This window comes from Rutilus rutilus, assembly GCF_951802725.1.
Source record: "Rutilus rutilus genome assembly, chromosome: 13".
In the NCBI taxonomy this organism is placed as follows: domain Eukaryota; kingdom Metazoa; phylum Chordata; class Actinopteri; order Cypriniformes; family Leuciscidae; genus Rutilus; species Rutilus rutilus.
The window spans coordinates 3,068,089-3,089,892 of record NC_140218.1 but is presented as its reverse complement, the minus strand read 5'-3'; the positions used below and the strand labels follow the sequence as shown (position 1 = coordinate 3,089,892).

At 35.8% G+C, this 21,804-nt stretch overlaps 1 protein-coding gene across 2 annotated transcripts in view; it reads left to right on the top strand.

The window, feature by feature from the left end:
- LOC311302525 (NLR family CARD domain-containing protein 3-like) overlaps positions 1 to 21,804 on the top strand; it is a 150,222-nt gene that overhangs the window by 87,938 nt on the left and 40,480 nt on the right. Inside the window, exons 10-12 of one of the 2 annotated variants that reach the window (XM_084428477.1) lie at positions 5,822 to 5,995; positions 9,755 to 9,928; positions 11,900 to 12,812. In XM_084428477.1, coding sequence (XP_084284603.1) covers positions 5,822 to 5,995; positions 9,755 to 9,928; positions 11,900 to 11,906 — 355 coding nt within the window. In that variant the 3' untranslated portion in view covers positions 11,907 to 12,812. Of the gene's footprint in view, positions 1 to 5,821; positions 5,996 to 9,754; positions 9,929 to 11,899; positions 12,813 to 21,804 lie in introns of those variants that run through there. The other variant, XM_084428476.1, reaches the window with a different exon arrangement.

Here is a 21,804-nt window from a genome sequence, read left to right as displayed (position 1 = left end):
TTGTAACCTGTCTTTTGAAAATCATATTTCATATGTTACAAAAAACGCCTTTTTCCATCTTAGAAACATTGCTAAGCTACGTAATATGCTATCAGTTTCTGATGCAGAAAAGTTAGTTCATGCATTCATGACCTCGAGACTAGATTACTGTAATGCTTTATTAGCCGGTTGTCCTGCATCCTCAATAAACAAGCTACAGTTAGTCCAGAATGCCGCCGCTAGAGTTCTTACTAGATCAAGAAAATATGATCATATAACACAGATTTTATCATCACTGCATTGGTTACCTATAAAGTTCCGTATTAATTACAAGGTATTGCTACTGACTTATAAAGCCCTAAACGGCTTAGCTCCAGTTCCAATTTTTTTTCTCCATTAGGTCACTTGATGGAGTTTTTCGGTTCCTTGCCACTGTTGCCTTTGGCTTGCTCAGTTGGGGATATTCTGGGGATATTTAATTCAATAAATCAATAAATTCCACTAGAAACAAACCTTGTTGTATTATTTTAATTTAATACTGTGAAGCTGCTTTGATACAATCGCTATACAAATATACTTGACTTGACTTGACTTGATTTTACAATAAGGTCTCATTTGTTAATGCATTAACTAACATGAACTAACAGAGAGCAATAGCCTTTATTAATGTTAGTTAATAAAATATTAGTGTTCATGTTAGTTCACAGTGCATGTTAACAGATACAACTTTGGATCTTAAAAATGTCTTATAAAATGTTGAGCTTAACATTAACTAAGATTAATAAATGCTGTAGAATATTGTTCATTAATTGTTGGTTCATGTTAACTAATGCTAACAAAATGAAACCTTAGCCCATTATAAAGTGTTACCATTTTTTAATAAAGAAAGTTGGCCATAGGAGTGTAAAATTAATTTTAAAAGTTAAGGAATCTCCTCTATTCGCCTCTGAATAAAATACAGTCAACCAAACATATAAAATGTTCCAGCGCTCAATCTGAATAGTCTGTAATATAATCTGTGGCGTTCAGCGTGTCCACCGCCTCACTGCGCTGTTATATGGGAAAGATGATATTTTACGTCAGTAATGCCGAGCACAAAGCTTAGCCTACATAATAGGCCTAATAGTTCAGCTTGATTCACAAATCATGAAACATCTGGATTCGTGCCGAATGAGGAATGTAGGCTTTTTCACTTTAATTAATTCGTTTTAGTTTTATTTAAATAAAAAACCTGTTCCTCACCTTGAATATATATATCCATAGAAGCTGGCATGGCATTAAACAAAGAAAAGAAAAGAGAGATATTATTAGTAGTAGTAGTATTATAGCCTAAATATTATTATTATTATTATTATTATTATAAACTAGGCTACAAAAAAAAGTAACACAAAATAACGTTATTAATCTGTATTTGTTCTAATCAAACCGGTTTCTGAACGTTAATAATACAGAAGAAACGCAGGATCAGAAACATGAGTTAAAATGACATAACATCTCGTTATTACATCATAATTGGGTGGATAAAATAATATGTATGTGTCAGCAATACACCACCGTACAAACTGCCCTGAGATCAGGCTGAACTATTAGGCCGACACTTCTGAACACACAATACAAACACAAACACATAAATATGCTGTTTAAAGCTCTTCTGTTGTGCTTCAGGATCAGGGTGGACACACTGGAGTGTAGAAGCTAAAAACTGCAGTGTAATGCCACAAAACACACAAAACACACAAAAAAAACACACACACACACACACACACACACACACACACCTGAAGTGTAGATGTATGACCACTTTCAAAAAATAAAAGCTTTGACGTGACCATTTTGTCGTATTTTTGTGTTAATGGAATTAAACTAAAACCTTTTATTTCTATTGATTTGATGTTTTGTTGGGAAAATAAATATTGGACAGATTCTTCTAAAAAAGGCTGAAATATATTTCACTTAAATATTACAGATTAAAACACGAAAGAAACCGTGCTGAGTTTCAGCTCATTGTGGCGCGCTCCAAACATCTATAAAGGAAACAGAGACATTACGTTTGTTTCCGTTATTTTACAAAATCTGAATATCTTTTATAAATTTATGAATTATGTCTTGCTTTTATCTGTATGAGCATAAATTACGGAGTAAGAGTTTACTCTCTTGGCAGGAATAAATCCAGTGGTCGCGCCGCCGCCTCTGAATAAAATACAGTCAAACATATAAAATGTTCCAGCGCTCAATCTGAATAGTCTGCAATATAATCTGTGGTGTTCAGCGTGTCCACCGCCTCACTGCGCTGTTATATGGGGAAGATGATATTTTACGTCAGTAATGCCGAGTACGAGCTTAGCCTACATAATAGGCCTAATAGTTCAGCTTGATTCGCAGATCATGAAACATCTGGATTCGTGCCGAATGAGGAATGTAGGCTTTTTTATTTAAATTAATTCGTTTGGCATCTTATTTAGTTTTATTTAAATAAAAAACCTGTTCCTCGCCTTGAATATATATATATATATATATATATATATATATATATATATATATATATATCCATAGAAGCTGGCATGGCATTAAACAAAGAAAAGAAAAGATATTAGAGATATTATTAGTAGTAGTATTATAGCCTAAATATTATTATTATTATTATTATTATTATTATTATTATTATTATAAACTAGGCTACAAAAAAAAGTAAAACAAAATAACGTTATTAATCTGTATTTGTTCTAATCAAACCGGTTTCTGAACGTTTATAATACAGAAGAAACGCAGGATCAGAAATGTTAAAATAGGACTGGTTCTGCTCGAGTGAACCGGGGGATTTTATTCATTTATTCATTTTTACAGATCGTACTTTTAAGTGGCCAATGAATGAACAATATTATTAAAATATTTTAATATGTCTGAAAAGTTCATATCTTTGGCAAAGATAGACATTAAAATGCAATATAATTTTATGTTAGACTGACATAAGTCACATTTTCGTCATTGTGTCCTTGCAAAAGATCTTTTATATGTTATTTAAATGTCAAAGAAATGAATTCACAGTGTAATAATTCCACAATGTGGGAATTAGGGCTGATAAAATGGGACGGGATATTTGCACTTATAAGTTCACTAAAAAGTTATTGTAACACTCTTTTATGCTACAAACGCCCATGACAAGCATGTAAGAACCATTGATCACTGAATCATTAATATTTTATTTCTATTTGAGCTGTCCATAAACAATATATTCTACTTAAAAATGTGTTTCTCACACGTTTATGAGCTCGCCGCTTGCTGTCAATACACACCAGAGAGAGTTTAACACATCGCTGCACATTATTGTCTTCAGTGCCGCTATAACTGAGAGAGAAACAGGACTGCCCCCTACTGGTGATGTACGGCATGTGCCAGAGAACTTCACCACGGCCGAATCGCCCAATCCCTTTCCCTGTGATTCTTAATGGACACATCTGCACAACTTTTGATTTAAAACATGTATTAATAAATGTTGAAATGAACATCAACTAAGATTAATAAATGTTGTAGAAGAATCTGTCATGGTTCGTTCATGTTAACTAATGTAGTGAACTAGTGTGTAACAAATGAAACCTTATTGTAGTGTAAGCAAATAATCATCTCTGTGAGTCCATGTAATGCAAGTGGATTCAGAAACCACACAAAGTGAACATGACGGTAATCCATAAACCCCAGCTGATGAATCAGTGCTTCTGAAGTGAAACAAATATTTCAAACTTTTTACAATATAGCCTTTGCTTCCGGCCAACACACACACATTCAGGAGTTCATGTTTGTCTTAAACGTCAGCACGTTCTGAAGCGTGATATAAGCGAACTGTGAAACTCACAGGAATGCCGCTCATCTTCCGCATCACTTCTGGTGTGAGCTTCAGAACGCACTTGTGTCGCTTCACGCCGATATCATTAACCCGTGTGCGACCATTGGCTGGAAGTGAGTGTTTATAACACTCTTATGGAAAATGAAACAAAGTGAACATGACGGTAATACAAAAAGAAAATATATCCATATATCTGGATCTGAAGTCTCTTCTGCTCACCAAGGCTGCATTTATTGGATTAAAAATACAAAAGAACATTAATGTTATTAAATATTATGACAATTTAAGATAACTGTTTTTTTATTTTAATATATTTTCAAATGTACTTTATTCCTGTGATCAAAGCTGAATCTCAGCATCATTACTCCAGTCTTCAGTGTCACATGATCCTTCAGAAATCATTCTGATATGATGATTTGATGCTCAAGAAACATTCATTATTATTATTATCAATGTTGAAAACAGTCGTGTACAATTTTCTTTCAGGATTCTTTGATGAATAGAAAGTTACACTTTACTATATATTCACGTAGAAAAGAGCTGTTTTACATTGGAATAATATTTCACAATATTACTGTTATTATTAATGAAATAAATGCAGCAGAAGAGACTTCTTTTTAAAACCTTAAAGATATTAGCGATCCCGCACGTTTGGCTGGTAGTGTATCTGCATGTGTTGCTCTGGAATCATCATTCGTCTCCACAACTGCATAATTACACCAGTTGTCTGTAATATGATGGTATTGTATTATACAATAAGCGAGTACATCATGAATGCCTTTTTTCAAAGCGTGTTTTTGTCCTATCCTGAATCACTACGGTAAGCCTGTAATAAGCGTTTAGACTCGGACTACTTTACAGCGGTCGGGTCGCACCGCGGCGGAGTAACGTTAGCCCAGCGCCTGCGGGACTCACCGCGTCAGAGACATAAACAGAGAGAAGTTTATTAACTGATAGAGCGCTGATTCATCCAGTAGTGAAACAAGTGAAGTCTTTATGAATCAATCATTCAAACCCATTTTAAAAATAGTATGTTTCACCTGTCTGGATCTTACATGTGTGTTCAAGCATATTCTCCCCTTTCTGAGAGGGTGTTCTCCACTGCTGGAGACACTGTAAGCTATAGGAGAGTCCCACATTCTCCAAGAGGATGCAGAAATGTTTATTTTCCTTATTTTTGCAAAAGTTTGTTGACATTACCAGTCTGTTAAACTCATTTGACAAGTATAAGAAATAAACACACACAGGATTGTGCATTTTCCCCTTACTGCTGTGTTTTATTAGTTGTTTTAATCATTTTATTGAATGGGAACCGGAACCGGAAAATGTCTTACGATTCCCAACCCGCTGTTCCCAATAAGCTGTTTCATGACGACTCTCTCTGGGTCTATAGTTTAATTGTCTTCCTCACAGAAATCGGCTCCAAGTCTTCAGAAAGCCTAAATATATTCATCACTGGACTAGTTTTATTGTCACTTGGTGATTTTCCGTTTCTGCCCTGCGTCGTTTCTGAATAACCCGCGAACACACACACACACACACACACACACACACACACACACACACACTATAATGAATACCCGTTCTTTATAACGTTCTTCCTATAAGATTATTTTACGAAGTAAATACCAAAATCATCCAGGAAATTATGGAGTTTTGCTGGACCCTTAGAATCGTCCCAATCCTCCCCTGCTAACACACACACAGACACAAACACACACACAGACACAAACACACACACAGACACAAACACACACACACACACACACACACACACACACACACGTTGGGTTTACATGTTTTATGGGGACTTTCCATAGAAATAATGATTTTTATACTCTACAAACTCTATAATCAATCCCCTAATCCTAACTGATGAATTTTCACAATGTGAACTAATGAGTATTTGTATATATTTCATATTGACAGGATTATGTTATTTTTTTAAGTGTCATGTTTATCTCTGGATATAGGCTTAATGTGTGTCATTGTTCTCTACAGGTTGAGTGAGTGTGGTGTGACAGATGAAGGTTGTGCTGCTCTGGCTTCAGCTCTGAGATCAAACCCCTCACACCTGAGAGATCTGGATCTGTCATATAATAATCTAGGAGACTCAGGAGTGAAGCTGTTTTCTGCTGTACTGGCGAATCCTCACTGTAAACTGGAGACACTGGGGTAAGATCATACGTTACTCTCACATGAAACTGTCACTAGGGGCGTTTCCATTACAGATTTGCGCGAAACTTTTGCGATTTTTTTCTTTTTCTTTTTTCTTTTCTAAATGTCGACAAAAAGCAGTTGCGTACCGTCTCGGTACTTGGTATATGAACACCCAAAAGAATTGGGGACAGGATTTAAAAAGTCTAAGTGGTCATAAAAAAAAAGTCACACTCAGTGTCTTCGGGTCTAAAATGACCCGCCATAGGAAATGAATGGGAAATTGGCAAAAATATGTTCTGTTCATGAATGAATCATCTAGACTGAAAAAATTCTATATATTTCCTGTCTTTTATCAGCAGTTTCTCGGCAGGAGAATGTCCAAATGTAATGTAATTTATATTTTAAAAAAATTTGAAAAGTGTTCTTTCAAACGATACCTACCTTTAGACTCTCCTAGTTATAGTTTTGGAGTTATGAGTCTTTAGTTTTGTGTATGTCACTCAGACAAAACTCTAAAAATGCCTTAGTTTTTTGTTCATAATTGTTGTTGCCAATTTTGAATAAGAGTTACTGTTCATCGAACTGTACAAAAAATAATTTTAATGAAAATGTTTATTATAGAAGGTTAATAAAAAAATGTTATGACTGAAAGAATTGCATTTTTATTAAGTTAGAATTAAAGGTAGTGAAGGTAGGATTTTTATAAAAAAAAAAATTTCACATTTGTTTAAACTGTCTTTATATACCAATACATAATTAAAATGTAAGTACTCTGAAAAAGAAAATATAAAAATCGAGTGACTGTAGACCTTTTAATCTGCAATAAACACAGCTCATTATTTCCATTCACTCCCACCCCCTCCCTTCTGAGCTCCTTCCAAAGCCACGCCCTCAAAACACATGAACGCGCGACGCCAAACGCTCAGGCTCAGCTGGAAGACGCATTTATTACCTGAGACGAGTGGAGAGGAAGGAGCGCAGTACATACAGTGACATCATGTCAGAATCACATGTAATAAAATACCTAACTTTATCACTATAAATATAAACAAATAAGATTTATTTTAGTACTCACTATCAAGCTAGCATATCGATACTGGTAAAGTTTAAAATATAGGCTACTTTGTTTGATTCGGTAACGAGCTATATTTATAGGTAACGAGCTATATTTATAGGTAACGAGCTATATAACAGCTAAAAACAGGTTACATTGATACACGTTTTTCCATTACCATCAGTTACACTGTGATGAAGGTGAATTTCGTGTAAGAGTCATAACATATAGGCTACGGTGTTTTGCATGAAAGAGTTTCCATGATGAAAGCATTGTTGACTCTGATGAGGACTAACGCTACAGTCCGGTGACAAGTCCCGCATCGTCGGTTCGAGGACAGGTCCGAGGTCGAGGGCGAAGCAGAGGAGGTCGTTCAAGAGTGCGGGCAGGGTCCGAGGAAGTAGTTTTTGCCTTGTTTGCCTTCGCTGACTGCATATGCAGGTGCTTTGAATTTTGAATGCTCTTTCTCTGCCATAATTTTACTCTTCGTAGGTTCCGCGCATCTCTTGACTTGCACTCCTCAAATCAAACGGGTGCGCGCGCATATGGGCAGATCTAGCAACAGGGGTGGTAGCCATGGTTGCGAGAGTGAGTGACAGTCGCCCAAACCAATCAATTGTTTCGTCCCGAATGGAAATAATGAGCTGTGTTTATTGCAGATTAAAAGGTCTACAGTCACTCGATTTTTATACTCTCTTTTTCAGAGCACTTACATTTTAATTATGTATTGGTATATAAAGACAGATTAAACAAATTTGAAAAAAAGTTTTTTATAAAAATCCTACCTACACTACCATTAAAACAATGGGAATTAAAATGCTTTCCATTTGTTGTCTTTCTAATGCAATGTTCAGGTTTGACTGTATTATAAAGTAAAACTGGCACTTCAAATTACCATTTAAACCAACCAACCAAACAAAAAACTTGACACAAATAGTCTTTGAGAATCTCTTATTATATATTAAAATCCACAACCTGAAAAAAATAGGCAAATATGTGCAAAAACAGCTAGAATTCAGAGCTGTAAATCCATCTAGTGGTTAAAATATGATATTGCACGATAATTATGCTCACTACATCCACCAGATGGCACCAATCTGACTCCAAAAATTGTTTTCTATAGGCCTAGTCTCTACTTTAACCTGAAATACAGAATTAATAATAATAAAAAATAAAAAAAATCTATTATATTCAATGGGGAAAAATATAACATAATTATTGCATAAATATTAATTATTATTATAAAATTCTCTCAAAACACCACAGAAAAAAAAGAAAAAATATTATTGAACAAAAATACATTTAATTGATTTTACTGAAAAAAAAAAAATCTGAATCCCCCTCTGGGTCATTTTAGACCCGAAGACCCCAAGTGTGACGAAAACATGAGGAACCCCAGAGGGCTAGGCTACTGTATTGTATATGTCTGATTCATGTTGAAGTGTTTAGGACATGGCTTTTAATGCTGAGTCTTTTGTTTATGTACACAGGCTATCAAAGTATATCAAAATATGAATTTAGATTTATCGGCCAATATATCGGTTATCGGCTTTCAAATGAAAAGAATTATCGGTTAAAAAATCTGAAAAATCTGCTTGAGTAACGAAGTATTTGTGCTTCCCATCTCTGACACTTTGACATGGTGATCTACATTTAACAGCCTTTACTTTAAACACACTCAATCTCAGCACAGTCAGGATTAACACAGTCCATTCATTTTAATTTTAGGGGGAAACTGGAAACTGTAGAGATTTTTCTCCAGGTTTAAAGTCTACATCATGTCAATGTCACAGATTATGACCTGGAGAAACACTATAGTACATCGATGACACGTCAGTGTGTGTATTATTAATGAGACTGCGTGTTCTTATCCTATGATAAGACATTTCTCTTCTTCATGACAGCACACGGTGTTTTTCTATGACAGACGCTTCAAACTGTAAAATCAGGCAGTAGTTTAGAGAGGCGTTCATGGGTCGCAAGTGTGTGTGTCCATGGAGCAAGAGTTGAGTGTGTTACAGGCTTCCCCCGTGATGCTGTCAGGCCGAGACTCACTGCGGGCGCTTGGTTGGCCAGAAACTACCGACACAATCAAACTGTGTGTGTGTGTGTGTGTGTGTGTGTGTGTGTGTGTGTGTGTGTGTGTAACAAGTGTCTTTCTAAGGAGAGCTACGAGAATTTCTGTCTTCTCTGTCACTATCCATCTTTACTGTCAGTGTCCTGAAGGGATGTAGATGTGTGACATTTGTATGAGATCAATACAAATTATATTACAATTATACTCGTCCCTCTCTCTCTCTCCTCTGTCTTGCTCTGCCACACACACACACACACACACACACACTATAATGAATACCCGTTCTTTATAGCGTTCTTCCTATAAGATTATTTTACAAAGTAAATACCAAAATCATCCAGGAAATTATGGAGTTCTGCTGGACCCTTAGAATCGTCCCAATCCTCCCCTGCTAACACACACACACACACACACACACACACACACACGTTGGGTTTACATGTTTTATGGGGACTTTCCATAGAAATAATGATTTTTATACTCTACAAACTCTATAATCAATCCCCTAATCCTAACTGATGAATTTTCACAATGTGAACTAATGAGTATTTGTATATATTTCATATTGACAGGATTATGTTATTTTTTAAGTGTCATGTTTATCTCTGGATATAGGCTTAATGTGTGTCATTGTTCTCTACAGGTTGATCAGGTGTGGTGTGACAGATGAAGGTTGTGCTGCTCTGGCTTCAGCTCTGAGATCAAACCCCTCACACCTGAGAGATCTGTATCTGTCTGAGAATAATCTAGGAGACTCAGGAGTGAAGCTGTTAGAGGATCTGAGGGATGATCCACATTATAAACTGGAGACACTGAGGTAAGAATAGTTTAACGATTTTCATCATCATATTTTTATTTAAAGTTCAAATGGCTGATTTACTTTAAGTAAATTGTACCAGGTTCAGTAACACCATGTGTGTGTGTGTGTGTGTGTGTGAATATTTTGTCTGAGATCATTTACATTTACATTTATTCATTTAGCTGACGCTTTTATCCAAAGCGACTTACAATTGCTATATATGTCAGAGGTCGCACGCCTCTGGAGCAACTAGGGGTTAAGTGTCTTGCTCAGGGACACATTGGTGTCTCACAGTGGATTCGAACCCGGGTCTCTCACACCAAAGGCATGTGTCTTATCCATTGCGCCACACCACCACCCCTATCTGATTATCATCAGATAATGAGTCTTAAATTCAGCTTCAGTTTCTGTAGGTCTCTGAACTTTAAACTGTGTTTAATATGAGTGTAATTCTGCTCATACTGTGTGACTGATTGTGAAAATAATATTAATGTTATTTCCAGCTTTTCCCCTTTAACTGTCTCTATAGGCATCTCTACACAGCGAGTTAAGGCTGCTCTAAAGCGGCTCTGTGTCTGCTCAAAGTTCTGTGGAAAGACACAATGCCGCATGAAAGCAGACTTAAAATATGCCGGGTCTGACCCGCCTCAGCCCCGAGTGTCAAAGATGACTCTGATATTGTTTTGTTCAGTGTAAATGAACGCGATCTTGTGTCGCTCTAAACTACGCCATTGTCATGACAACCAAACGCGCGGCGTGAGAATCAAGAAGCGGAAGACTAAACATATCGGCCATAATCCATATTGTTTTAGCCAAATTAAAAAATGTCAGCCAACAAGAGACAATAAAGTAAAAGTGTCCTGTACTCACATCGTGAAGAAACCACCAGAATAACAGAGTCGACGTGTGTAATCAATTGGCTTTCGCCGTTTGTAATCTTCCTCTGAAGAGACTGGCAGATCAACGCGCTTCTACATTTCTCTCAGATACGCTAATGCTTATTCGCCGTCACTGTGTGATATTATATTCCAGAAATCATCTTCTTGAGGACGATATTTCACACACACACACACACACACACACACACACACACACACACACACACACACACACACACACACACACACATAACACACACACACACACACACACACATAACACACACACACACACACACACACACACACACACACCCACCCACACACACACACACACACACACACACTGCCTGAAACGCTGACGACAGCAGAATTGTTCTTTCTGGCTCTTTGAAAAACATGAATAAATCCTGCGGTGATCGACCCGGTGTAATAATTCATAATATATTTGTAGCATTTGTTCCATCTGGAATAGTTTTATTAAGAAATATAAAATAGCTCTCAGTACCACAGAATTATGACGAACATCAGAGCGTGAGATCGCTATATCACACAGAGGAAATCTGACATTCTGTGTTTTTATTTATCTTGAGTTTTATTTCTTTAATATTTAATTACTTTTACATTCATTTTATAACACTTTGTTAAAACTGTAGTTTTAAAATAGTAATGTTCAAAGTATTATTTCCCGCGATTTTAATAACTAATTCCTGTGTAAATGCATTTATGTTCTCGGCGTCAGAGAAGCAATAAACATTCTGTGTAAATGCACATTTTGTGATTTTATGCCGCTTCAGATTTGGTTTGTGTGTAAAGACGCCTTATGTGTGTGATAATCTGAGATCTGGGTTGTTATGAACTGATATTAAATGTGTAGTGAGTGTAATGGTCATTTCTGCTGGTTCTGGATCAGCTGTCCGGTGTGTGAAAGTGACCTTTCATGTGCTTTTGATTTTGTAAAGTGACTTTGAGCATCAGATAGAAGCGATATGATCATGCTTGAGAATGAATTAATATAGATTATCTAGTTAGTTTTCTTATGAAAAGATGTGACAGATGTAATATCTCATACTGCATATGTGACTGTGTGTGTGTGTGTGTTTTATTATAGGTTATAGATGACAGTGTGATCTTCTGCTGATCATCTGATGGTGAATAAGGATCCACTACAGAGACTCAGTCAACAGAATCAACAGAGACTGAAGATACAGTGACTTCACTGTTAGAAATGAAGACTTCATGTAGATCTCAGCGATCCTCTGACAGACCTGATGAGGCGGCAGTGAAACACCTTTTATTTCACAGCAAATTACAGTTTCTCATTCATAGATTAATCATTTTATGTGTATAAACGCACAGTAACTCAAAAAGCTCTGAGTTTTGTCACAGAGTAAATAAAGAGCCTGAATATCTCAGTGTTTGTGTTGTACCAGCAGAGGGAGACAAAGACTGATGAAATATTCATTTTTCATAATTATGAGAAGAAGAAGAAACAGTTCAAGCTCACTTTTGGAAAACAATGGATGCTCAAGTTTATACATAATGTTTTTAATAATAGTTGCATTACATGTGTATTAATGTATTAAAGGGGTCATATGATGTGTTTTCATGTTTTCTTTTTCTTTAGTGTTCCTCTACTTTTTATCTTCTTCTTCTTCTAATGGAGTTTTATGGCGGTTGGCAAACCAACTTTCGGTGCATTACCGCCACCAACTGGACTGGAGTGTGAAGCACTAATAATCATTTGGAAATTAACAACTTAAACAAAATAGTGGAAGAGATTATAAAAAAAAGTAAAAAAAAAAACTATATATATTTAAATGTTATATTATTTTAAACCCATTACTTTAAATTCTCCAGTATACTCCTATTCCTTTAATATATTTCAGAATAACACTATCTTGTTCGGCATGCGTTTTCAATAGGCTTTCCATATTAAATGATACAACCCCCAATTTTCTTACTTCGTTCATAAGTTCTAACCGTTCTTTTACATATTTTATACATTTTATTAACACATGTTCAATTGTTTCTGCCTGATTTCAATAATTACATTTACCTGTTTTATGTTTTCCTATTTTGAACACTGAATGATTTAGTCTAGTGTGCCCTATTCGAATGCCAGAAATAATTGTATCTTCTTTTCTATTCCTAAAAACACTTCTTCCATCTCCTACTTGTTTCTGTATACTATACATTTGTCTACCCTTGTTATCACTATTCCATTCTTCTTGCCATTTGTTGTTTATGAATTCTTTCATTTGACTGTTTTGCTCAGAGTCACTTGAATATTTATCTCGTAGTGTTTTACAGCTTGCGTCGCTAGTTTATCAAGCACTTCATTGGCCTCCAGTCCCACATGAGCAGGAGCCCACAAGAACACTATTAAACTGACGTAACCCAGAGTATCTGTCCTGCTCCCCTCACAGATCATGCTTTTATCCATCTTATTTGATCTGATTCTGGTACTGGTTGTCACACAAACCCTGGATATTGGAAACTAAATTGTTCCCTCTTATTGTTTAGGTATTAAGAGCATCATTGAAGAATTTAAAGCAAAAGCTGGTGTTTCAATATCTTCTAATTGGGAAATGTTTAAATACCAGTGTAGAAAATTCTCTATTCGATTTAGTAAACAGTTAGCGAAGGCAAAATCTTTAAAGTATACCTTTATATTAAATGAAATGAATCAAATTTTAGGCAAACAACAGACAAGTGAAGATGATAAAGTAAAACTGCACAATCTTAAAGAAGAATTAAATAACTTTTATGCAGAAAAGGCTAAGGGTGCCTTTATTAGATCAAGAGTGGCTCGAATTCGGAGGAAAAAATTCAGCATATTTTTTTTAATTTAGAAAATAAAAGAGGGAAATGATTTTTCTAAATATTGAGGGCACTTTGGTCACAGATGAAGCTAGAGTTTCTCATTTTTATTCTCAGCTTTATTCTTCTTCATTTAAACCTCGTTTTGCTGATAGTTTCTTTGAGAGGGTTCAAGCATTCACACCTATTATAAGTGATGGAAATCGGTCGTCTTGTGAGATGGATTTGACAATGGAAGAGTTGGATATGATTATCCAGAAAGCCCCCCTCAGTAAAAGCCCTGGTCCAGATGGACTGCCTTTTGGCAAGACATAGAAAAGCTTGTTTTGGAAGTTTTTAAAGACTGTATAAAGAAAGGAGAATGAACTGAGTCCATGAAGCAGGGCTTGATCACTTTAATCCCAAAGCCTAACAAAGATTCTTCATATTTAGATAATTGGCGTCCAATTACTTTACTTAATTCGGATTATAAATTGTTAGCTTCCCTTTATGCAAATAGATTGAAACCATGCTTAGAAGAAATTGTCTCAGTTTCCCAATCTGGCTTTATGAAAGGTAGGCATATAGCAAATAATATTCGGCTTGTTTTAGATATTTTAGATTATAATGAATTGATCAACGATGGTGCAATCATTTAATTTTTAGACTTTATAAGGCCTTTGACACGGTCGAGCATGAGTTTATGTTTGAATCTTTGCGCAAATTTGGTTTTGGCTCTTCCTTTATTAGAATAGTTCAGACTTTTTACAAAAATATTGTGACCGAGCGTTCAAACAGGGTTCGCCTAACACTTAGAAATAAGAAAATAATAAACGATAGCAGTTTGAACTCTTCACTCTTCTCCACTTTATTATCCAACACCTCAGATCACCAACTCCAAAAACCCGCGACACTCTAGTACCAGGTGCGCATGCGGCATGACACATGCCTATCTACGGCAAGCCCCGAAGGGAAAAATACATTGCATACACACATATACAACGAGCGCCAGTACATCCAGAGTGAGTGCATCATAACAGAATTCAACAAAACATAGTTTGTTAAAATATGAACAGCAGTGTATCTTTGGTGAATGGTGTTTCTCCCCGGTTTACGATTAGCAGGGGCATCAGACAAGGGTGTCCTTGTTTTTATTAGTCACAGAGTTTCTTAATATTTGTATTACTCGCTGTGTAGATGTTCAGGGTATTGTTGTAGTAGCTGAACACACTTTTCTAATTAGTCAACTGGCGGATCATACCTGTCTGTTTTTAAAAGATGAGAAACAGGTTCCTGTTATTTTGGAAGCTTTAAAAACATTTTCTAATGCTTCTGGTCTCACTGTTAATCGAAATAAAAGTGAAATTATACCTATTCACAGTCTTGAAAAAGGTCATATAGAAGGTGTTGAAGTCAAAAGTTCTGTTAGATATTTAGACATTTTAATAAGTAAATCACCCAAAGATAGAATTTTAGATAATTTTTCACAACGGACAAAAAAAAATGAACGAATGTCTTTAATTGCTGGCCACAAAGAAATGTAACTATCTATGGTCGTGTCTTGATAGCTAAAGCTGAAGGCATTTCTAGGATTGTTTACCCAGCTTTGTCCTTATATGTCAACCCGTAAACTTGCTCATCTATCGACTCTATACTATTTCAATTCTTGTGGAAAAATAAAACTGAGTATGTTAAAAGGAAGACTCTGATAAGAAATACTTTGGAGGGAGGTGTGAATGCTGTGGACTTCAGTACTCTCAGTCAGGTTTTCAAGATCGGCTGGATTAAACGCTGCCTGAATGCTGATTCTCATTTGTTATGGTTTCACATACCTAAAGTTATCTTTGAAAAATGTGGAGGGTTACATTTTTTTTATTGTCTTGTGATTTTAAATGCAACAAACTTCCGTTCAAGCTAATTTTCATAAGCAAGCCTTGGAGGCCTGTAAGCTTGCCTTTTGCCACAATTTTCCCCCTCATAGGAGTATTATATGGAATAATCAGAAAAAAATCTATCTTTATTAAGGATTGGGTTGACAAAGGTGTTCTTTTTGTTTTGGATTTGTTGAAGAAGGATGGCAGCTTTTATTCCTACAATGAATTTATCAACCTTTTTGGAGTGGATTCCTCACCTAAAGTTTATAACTGGGTTAGTAATTCTATTTCCCCTAAACTTTAGCATATGGTTAGGTCATACTGTAGCTACAGAGTATCCGTTTGTGAAATGCCCCAGTTGTCTATTGGAGGTTTGGAGCTTTCCAGTGTCAAATGTAACAATTTTGGGATTAGAAGATTTCTTATTAGGAAAATCAGCTGTCATCCTAAAGCTTTTTTCAAATGGAAATGAAATGATCCTTCTCTTTCTACCATTAATATATGGACTGGCATTAATAAGTTTCTGTTACCTAACAAGTGGAAAGAGCTTTAAAACTCTACATAATTACTATCCCTGTAACTCTCTTCTTTCTAAATTTAAGTTAGACATCTCTTCAGACTGCGCATTCTGTAATTCTAATCTTGAAGCAATACCACATTTGTTTTTTGAATGTGATTATGCAAAGGAGTTCTGGGAAAAAGTTTTTTTCTGCTTATTACAAACTCTTTATTTTTGAGGTTGTGAATGTGCTGTTTTTGATTTGGGACTCCGGGTCAAAGGAGATGGATGACAGATTAAAACTACTTACTTTATGTGGCGAGTTTCATCTCCATAAGTGTAAAGTAACTGATTCTAAGCCCAATTTTAGACTTTTTTGTGTTGATTTGAAATTATTTTATGACTCTCTTTGTTTATCAGCTAATAAGAAAGCTGCTAAATCTTCTTTGTTGCTCAAAGAAATTATGGTTTCATTGTAAATTACTTCCTGATTTTCTGAAGATTATTTATTTATGTATTCCCATTGTTATTCATTTCTAATTACTTGTATTCTTTTTTTGTATTTGTAGTTTCTATGAATGTTTTGTTTTTTAGTAGCCTAGACTATCCCTTATTTGCTGCCTTGCTTTACTTTGAGTTTACTGACTTATTTTTATTTTATTTTGCTCTTTTTTGTGCTTGATACTGTATCCCCTGTGCTTTTTGTTCAATAAAAAAAAAAAAAAAAAAAAAAGCCTTCCTGAACCACTGAGACCTCGCAGCCCATTGCTTCACCCAAAGGTTCATTACCCGAAGCTTCATTCAGCATTGCTCACTAGAGACACCTAGCTGTGCAAATACATAGCAGACTAATTAATTAATTTTGAACCAATGTCCATTGCCTGGGTATAAAATAAAATATGTATCTTTCTCTGTCTGAATTTATTTACAGAGACAACTGTCACACACACAATTAATTATTCATAAGTTGTTTGGATAGTGACAGTATGAACAGCAAAAGTGACACTGTGTTGAGTGCAGTGCTAATGGTGGAGGGAGTGTAATAAAGTAAACTGCAACAGAATAGTCTGGGGTGGGAAAAGTCCCTCTTCTTGGACAAAACCTCTCCAGCCACAGAGGATGCAGGAGAACATAAAGATGGCAGTGCCAGCTGGTGTAAATGAGGACACTGATGCTTCTGTTGAGCCCAGACAGGGGAGGATCTCCTCTTTATTGCTGCTCCATTACCAGGAAAAAGGAAGAGGTCACAAAAAGCAAACAAATCAAAAAGCAGTCCAGTCCAGATCCAAAAATACAAAGCAATCCAAATAATCCTTTCTAATTAATATAACAAGACTATGATATAGCTAGGCCTACTGTCTATAATTAATAATAACAATATAGCCTACTATAACTATTCTAACCTGATATAATGTAATAATATACAGCCCTAACACATATATGACACAATAACGACAATGACAATGGGAGTTCTCTAACTCTCTGACTCTCTGACACTACAGCTGCTTCTGCTACTCCTGCAACAGCCACAAGGTGGCGCGAGTTTCGAACCCGCTTTATCCGGAAGCGACACTCAGACCGAACCGATGACGTATCCACACAAACCGAGGCCTCGTTTGTCATTAGTCACGTGATTTTCACGTTAACAACACAAGCCTTGAATCGCGGCTTCATCTGGCACGCCCATTTTTTCTCGACACAAGCTCCTGTCTTGTATGCATTTGCAAGGAGGCATTAATCGTCTCTATTATGTTTATTGAAGAGCCGCATGGAACCACAATACTGTCTTCAGCTTGTTTACATAAGGGCCGCTTATTCACTTTCTTGTGACTTTAGCATTCCGTACTCCTCGAGTCCCCCTAGTGGGCTGGACAGAACATCACAACTAAAGAGTTTTTTTTTTTTTTTTTTTTTATTGCAGAACTTACACATAAATACAAGCTCAGGGAAGTGAAGCAAGGTTGTATCACTTACAATGAACAAACAATGATACGAAGAGAAAAAAAATAAAAATAATAATAATACATAAATATCCTGGATTTGCATACAGCACAATATGTAATTATACATAAAAAAAAGAAAAAAAGAAAAGCATAACAACAAGGTTAAGTCATATCTTTGAATAAAACATCATAATGCATCAACAAATTTGCACTTTTTTTGTTATTTGTAAGTCTAAGGGAAGAAATAAAAGAATTAAGGTCAGCCAGAAAAAGAGGGAAGCTCAAAGGAGACTTAAGCCATTTTTGCTTGTGGATGAAGAATTTTGCATATAAGATAAGGAAATTAACAACATGTTCAAGGGACATCCGCTTTGGGTTTTCATAATAAAAGATAACCTCTTTGAGAATGAAGGTGTGGGTCACATTTGTAGGGCCAAAAACAAAAGCACTTAAATGAGCCCAAAATCTATTGGTTACATTACACTCACAAAATAAATGGGTGACAGTTTCCTCAACAAAACCACAAAAAGAGCAAGTCTCATCAATATCAGAATATTTAGAAATAGAAGAGTTAACAGGATAGATTTTATGAAGGATTTTATAATGAATTTCCTTAACTTTGTTGGATACACAAAATTTACTAGGCAAAAGCCAGGCCTTTCTCCAGATTACGTTTGTTACAAGGGATCCCCAATAGAATTGACCCCTTGGAGTAACCTTTCTCTTCATCTGAAAAATTGAGCGAATATGTCTGTTGTTGCATTTTCGATCTAAAAAATCTATCGCGCCCGCAAGCGTAAAGCCGGATAAACACTATTACCTTTACTGAAGTTAAGGTGATTTTTAATTAGCTGAATTAAACCTGCTGGGAAAGCTTTTATCAAGGAATTATATTCCTTTGGTGGAACTGGAAAGTTATGGTGATTCAAAAATTGCTTGTAAGTTAGAATATGACCAGAATCATCAAAGACAGATAGAATGCAATTAAAATTATTGTTAAACCATCTAGGGAAAAAGAGAGATTTATTTCTAACGGTTATATCCGCGTTATTCCAAAGGAGAACTTTGTGGGGGGAAAAGCAATGGACAAAACACAATTTCCACGAGAGAAGGCATTGCTGATGAAAGTTAGATAAGGAAATTAGTAACTTGCTAGGTAAAAAGTTACACTTTAATAGGAAAGACAGGCCACCCAGTTTGTTAAAGATATTATTAGGAATGAAAAACCATAACGACACTGGATTCACAAGGCATCTTTTCAGCCAGTTTACTTTAAAGGTGTTTATAGTATCAGCAAAATCTAAAAAGTCAAGGCCGCCTTCACCTCTGGAATTAGAGAGTACTTCTTTTTTCAATTTGTGAGGCCTATTTTTCCAAATAAAATCCAAAAATATTTTGTTAATTTCCCTTATAGCTTTATCATTGATAAACAAAGAGAGAGCAGGGTATACAAAGCGAGAGAGCCCTTCCACCTTAGATAAAAGGACTCTACCGTATAATGAGAGATCTCTCTGAAGCCAGATGTTGAAGACGGTTTTAGTTTTTGTCCTTTTATCAGAAAAGTTTAAAAGATGTCTGGTAACTGGATTTTTAGTGATATTGATTCCTAGATATTTCACACAGTTTTTAACTGGGATCCCCTCCAATGATGTCTCATCTATATCATGAATTGAGATAATTTCACACTTTGAAATGTTAAGTTTTAGGCCCGAAGCACATGAAAATTGTTCCACCAATTCCAGAGCATTAGGTAACTGTTTTTTATCCTCCAAGAATAGTGTGGTGTCGTCAGCTAGCTGTGCAATTTTAATCTCTCGATTAAATATAGAGATTCCTATCAAACTTTCATTTTGGTTAATCCTTAGACAAAGTAGTTCAGTGGCTAAAAGAAATAAAAACGGGGAGATTGGACAGCCCTGTCTGACTCCACGATGGATATGTCAAACCTTTTGGACGTATCAAAGTTAACGATCACTGAGCTGTTAATATCTCTATAAAACATGGTTACAGTATCAATTAATGATTTACCGAATCCAAATAACTCAAGAGTGCGAAAAAGAAATTTGTGTTCTAAAGAGTCAAAAGCTTTTTGAAAATCAAGAAAAAGTATGAGATCATCTGACTGAATTAAATTAGAGTAATCCAGCACATCTAATACTAACCTTATATTATTAGATATGTGACGGCCTTTCATGAATCCCGACTGAGATTCTGAAATAATGTTATTTAGACCAGAACATAATCTTTTAGCATAAACAGAGGCTAACATTTTATAATCTAATGTTTACAGAGTAATAGGCCTCCAATTGTCAATTAATAAAGGGTCCTTGCTTGACTTGGGTATAAGGGATATAACTCCCTGTTTCATTGTAGAGGTCATTTCTCCCTGACTGATGCATTCCTTATACATATGAAATAAAGGCAATTTAATAAACTCCCAAAAGTGAAGATAGAATTCTACGGAAAGCCCGTCAATACCGGGGGATTTACCTTTTTTCATTGAGTGCAGAGCTTGATTAATTTCATCTATTGACAAATCAGCGTCACAAATTCGACTAAACTCACGATCAATAATTGTAATACGGTGTCTAATTGTATCAATACATTTTTCACAGCTGTCATAGTTAAATTTAGATGTAGCCTATAAAGATTGCTATAAAATTTGCTAACAAATTCTGATATTTCTTTTGGATCTTTAGAGGTAACTCCATCGATGTTAAGTGCTGAAAGAGCTTTCCTCTGACTGTTTCTTTTTTCCAGGGCAAAGAAATAGCTAGAATTCTCTTCCCCCTCCTCAAGCCATTTTGCCCGAGACCTAATATATGCACCTTTGGCCGACTCTAAATAAACTCTATCGAATTCCAGATTTAATTTTTTTATTTCCATATCTTCTTCTTCTGAAATCTTATCTTTGGCTTGTAATACATTAAGTCTATTAACCAACTCTCTGAATCAATTTTATGTTTAATATTTTTAAGTTCCTTACTTCTTTTAACTGCAATATATCTGGCCTTATATTTAAAGAACTCCCAATTTTTTTTATAATCTCTGGTTGATCCGGTAAATAATTCTTTGGTAAGATTGACAAAACTAAAGAGGTAATTTACAATACCCTTACAGCTCCGACGCCTCGGTTCAAAGGTCACATCATGCTGGGCAACGTGAGCGGTTGGTGTATTTTGAGCTGGGACAGAGAAACATAGGGTCCACTTAATTTAATAAGATTTAAATCGTATGGTTGCTTAGTATTGCTATTATGCATTTGTAAAGACACTTTTGGAGACTTTCAACAACAGGTTTGTGTATAAACGGTACTTTCTCAGCCGTTTGGTCGACATACACCGCGAAAGATGGAATTCATTCTGCACTCGCCTGCGAGCGCCCTCGGCTACTCTTTTCCCCCTGCTATATAGTAGGGAAGTATGCGGTTTCAAACGCAGCCAATGTCTAATAAGGGGAGAAGTGCCACTCTCAGTAAACTTCCGGGTTCTGAACTGGTTGCAGTTCCACTCTGGCTCCACATGAGGGCGCTCACAGGACGAGTGCAGAATGAATGGAGGTCTACGGAGCTATAGTCCTCAAAATCCACTTTCCTCAGGATATAATTTTCTGTCTAGTAATTTGAATGTTGTATTCGAAAGGAGATGCAAAGAAATTACACATTGCTGGGTGTTAGATTTTTTAGAGTCACTTATTTGCTTTAAAAAGTCTTTTAAAATGTCAATGACGTCATACACATCGTTTCAAACAGACGCTGTACGAAGCAGTACATAAAGTGTTGAATGAAAATGTCTCTGAAACATCTGTGTGTTATTTGGCAAATATTGCATTTATTTCACTTCAGCTGTGGTAAAGTATGCAAACACCACGTGAGCGGTCACCACGGGAACCAGGAAGT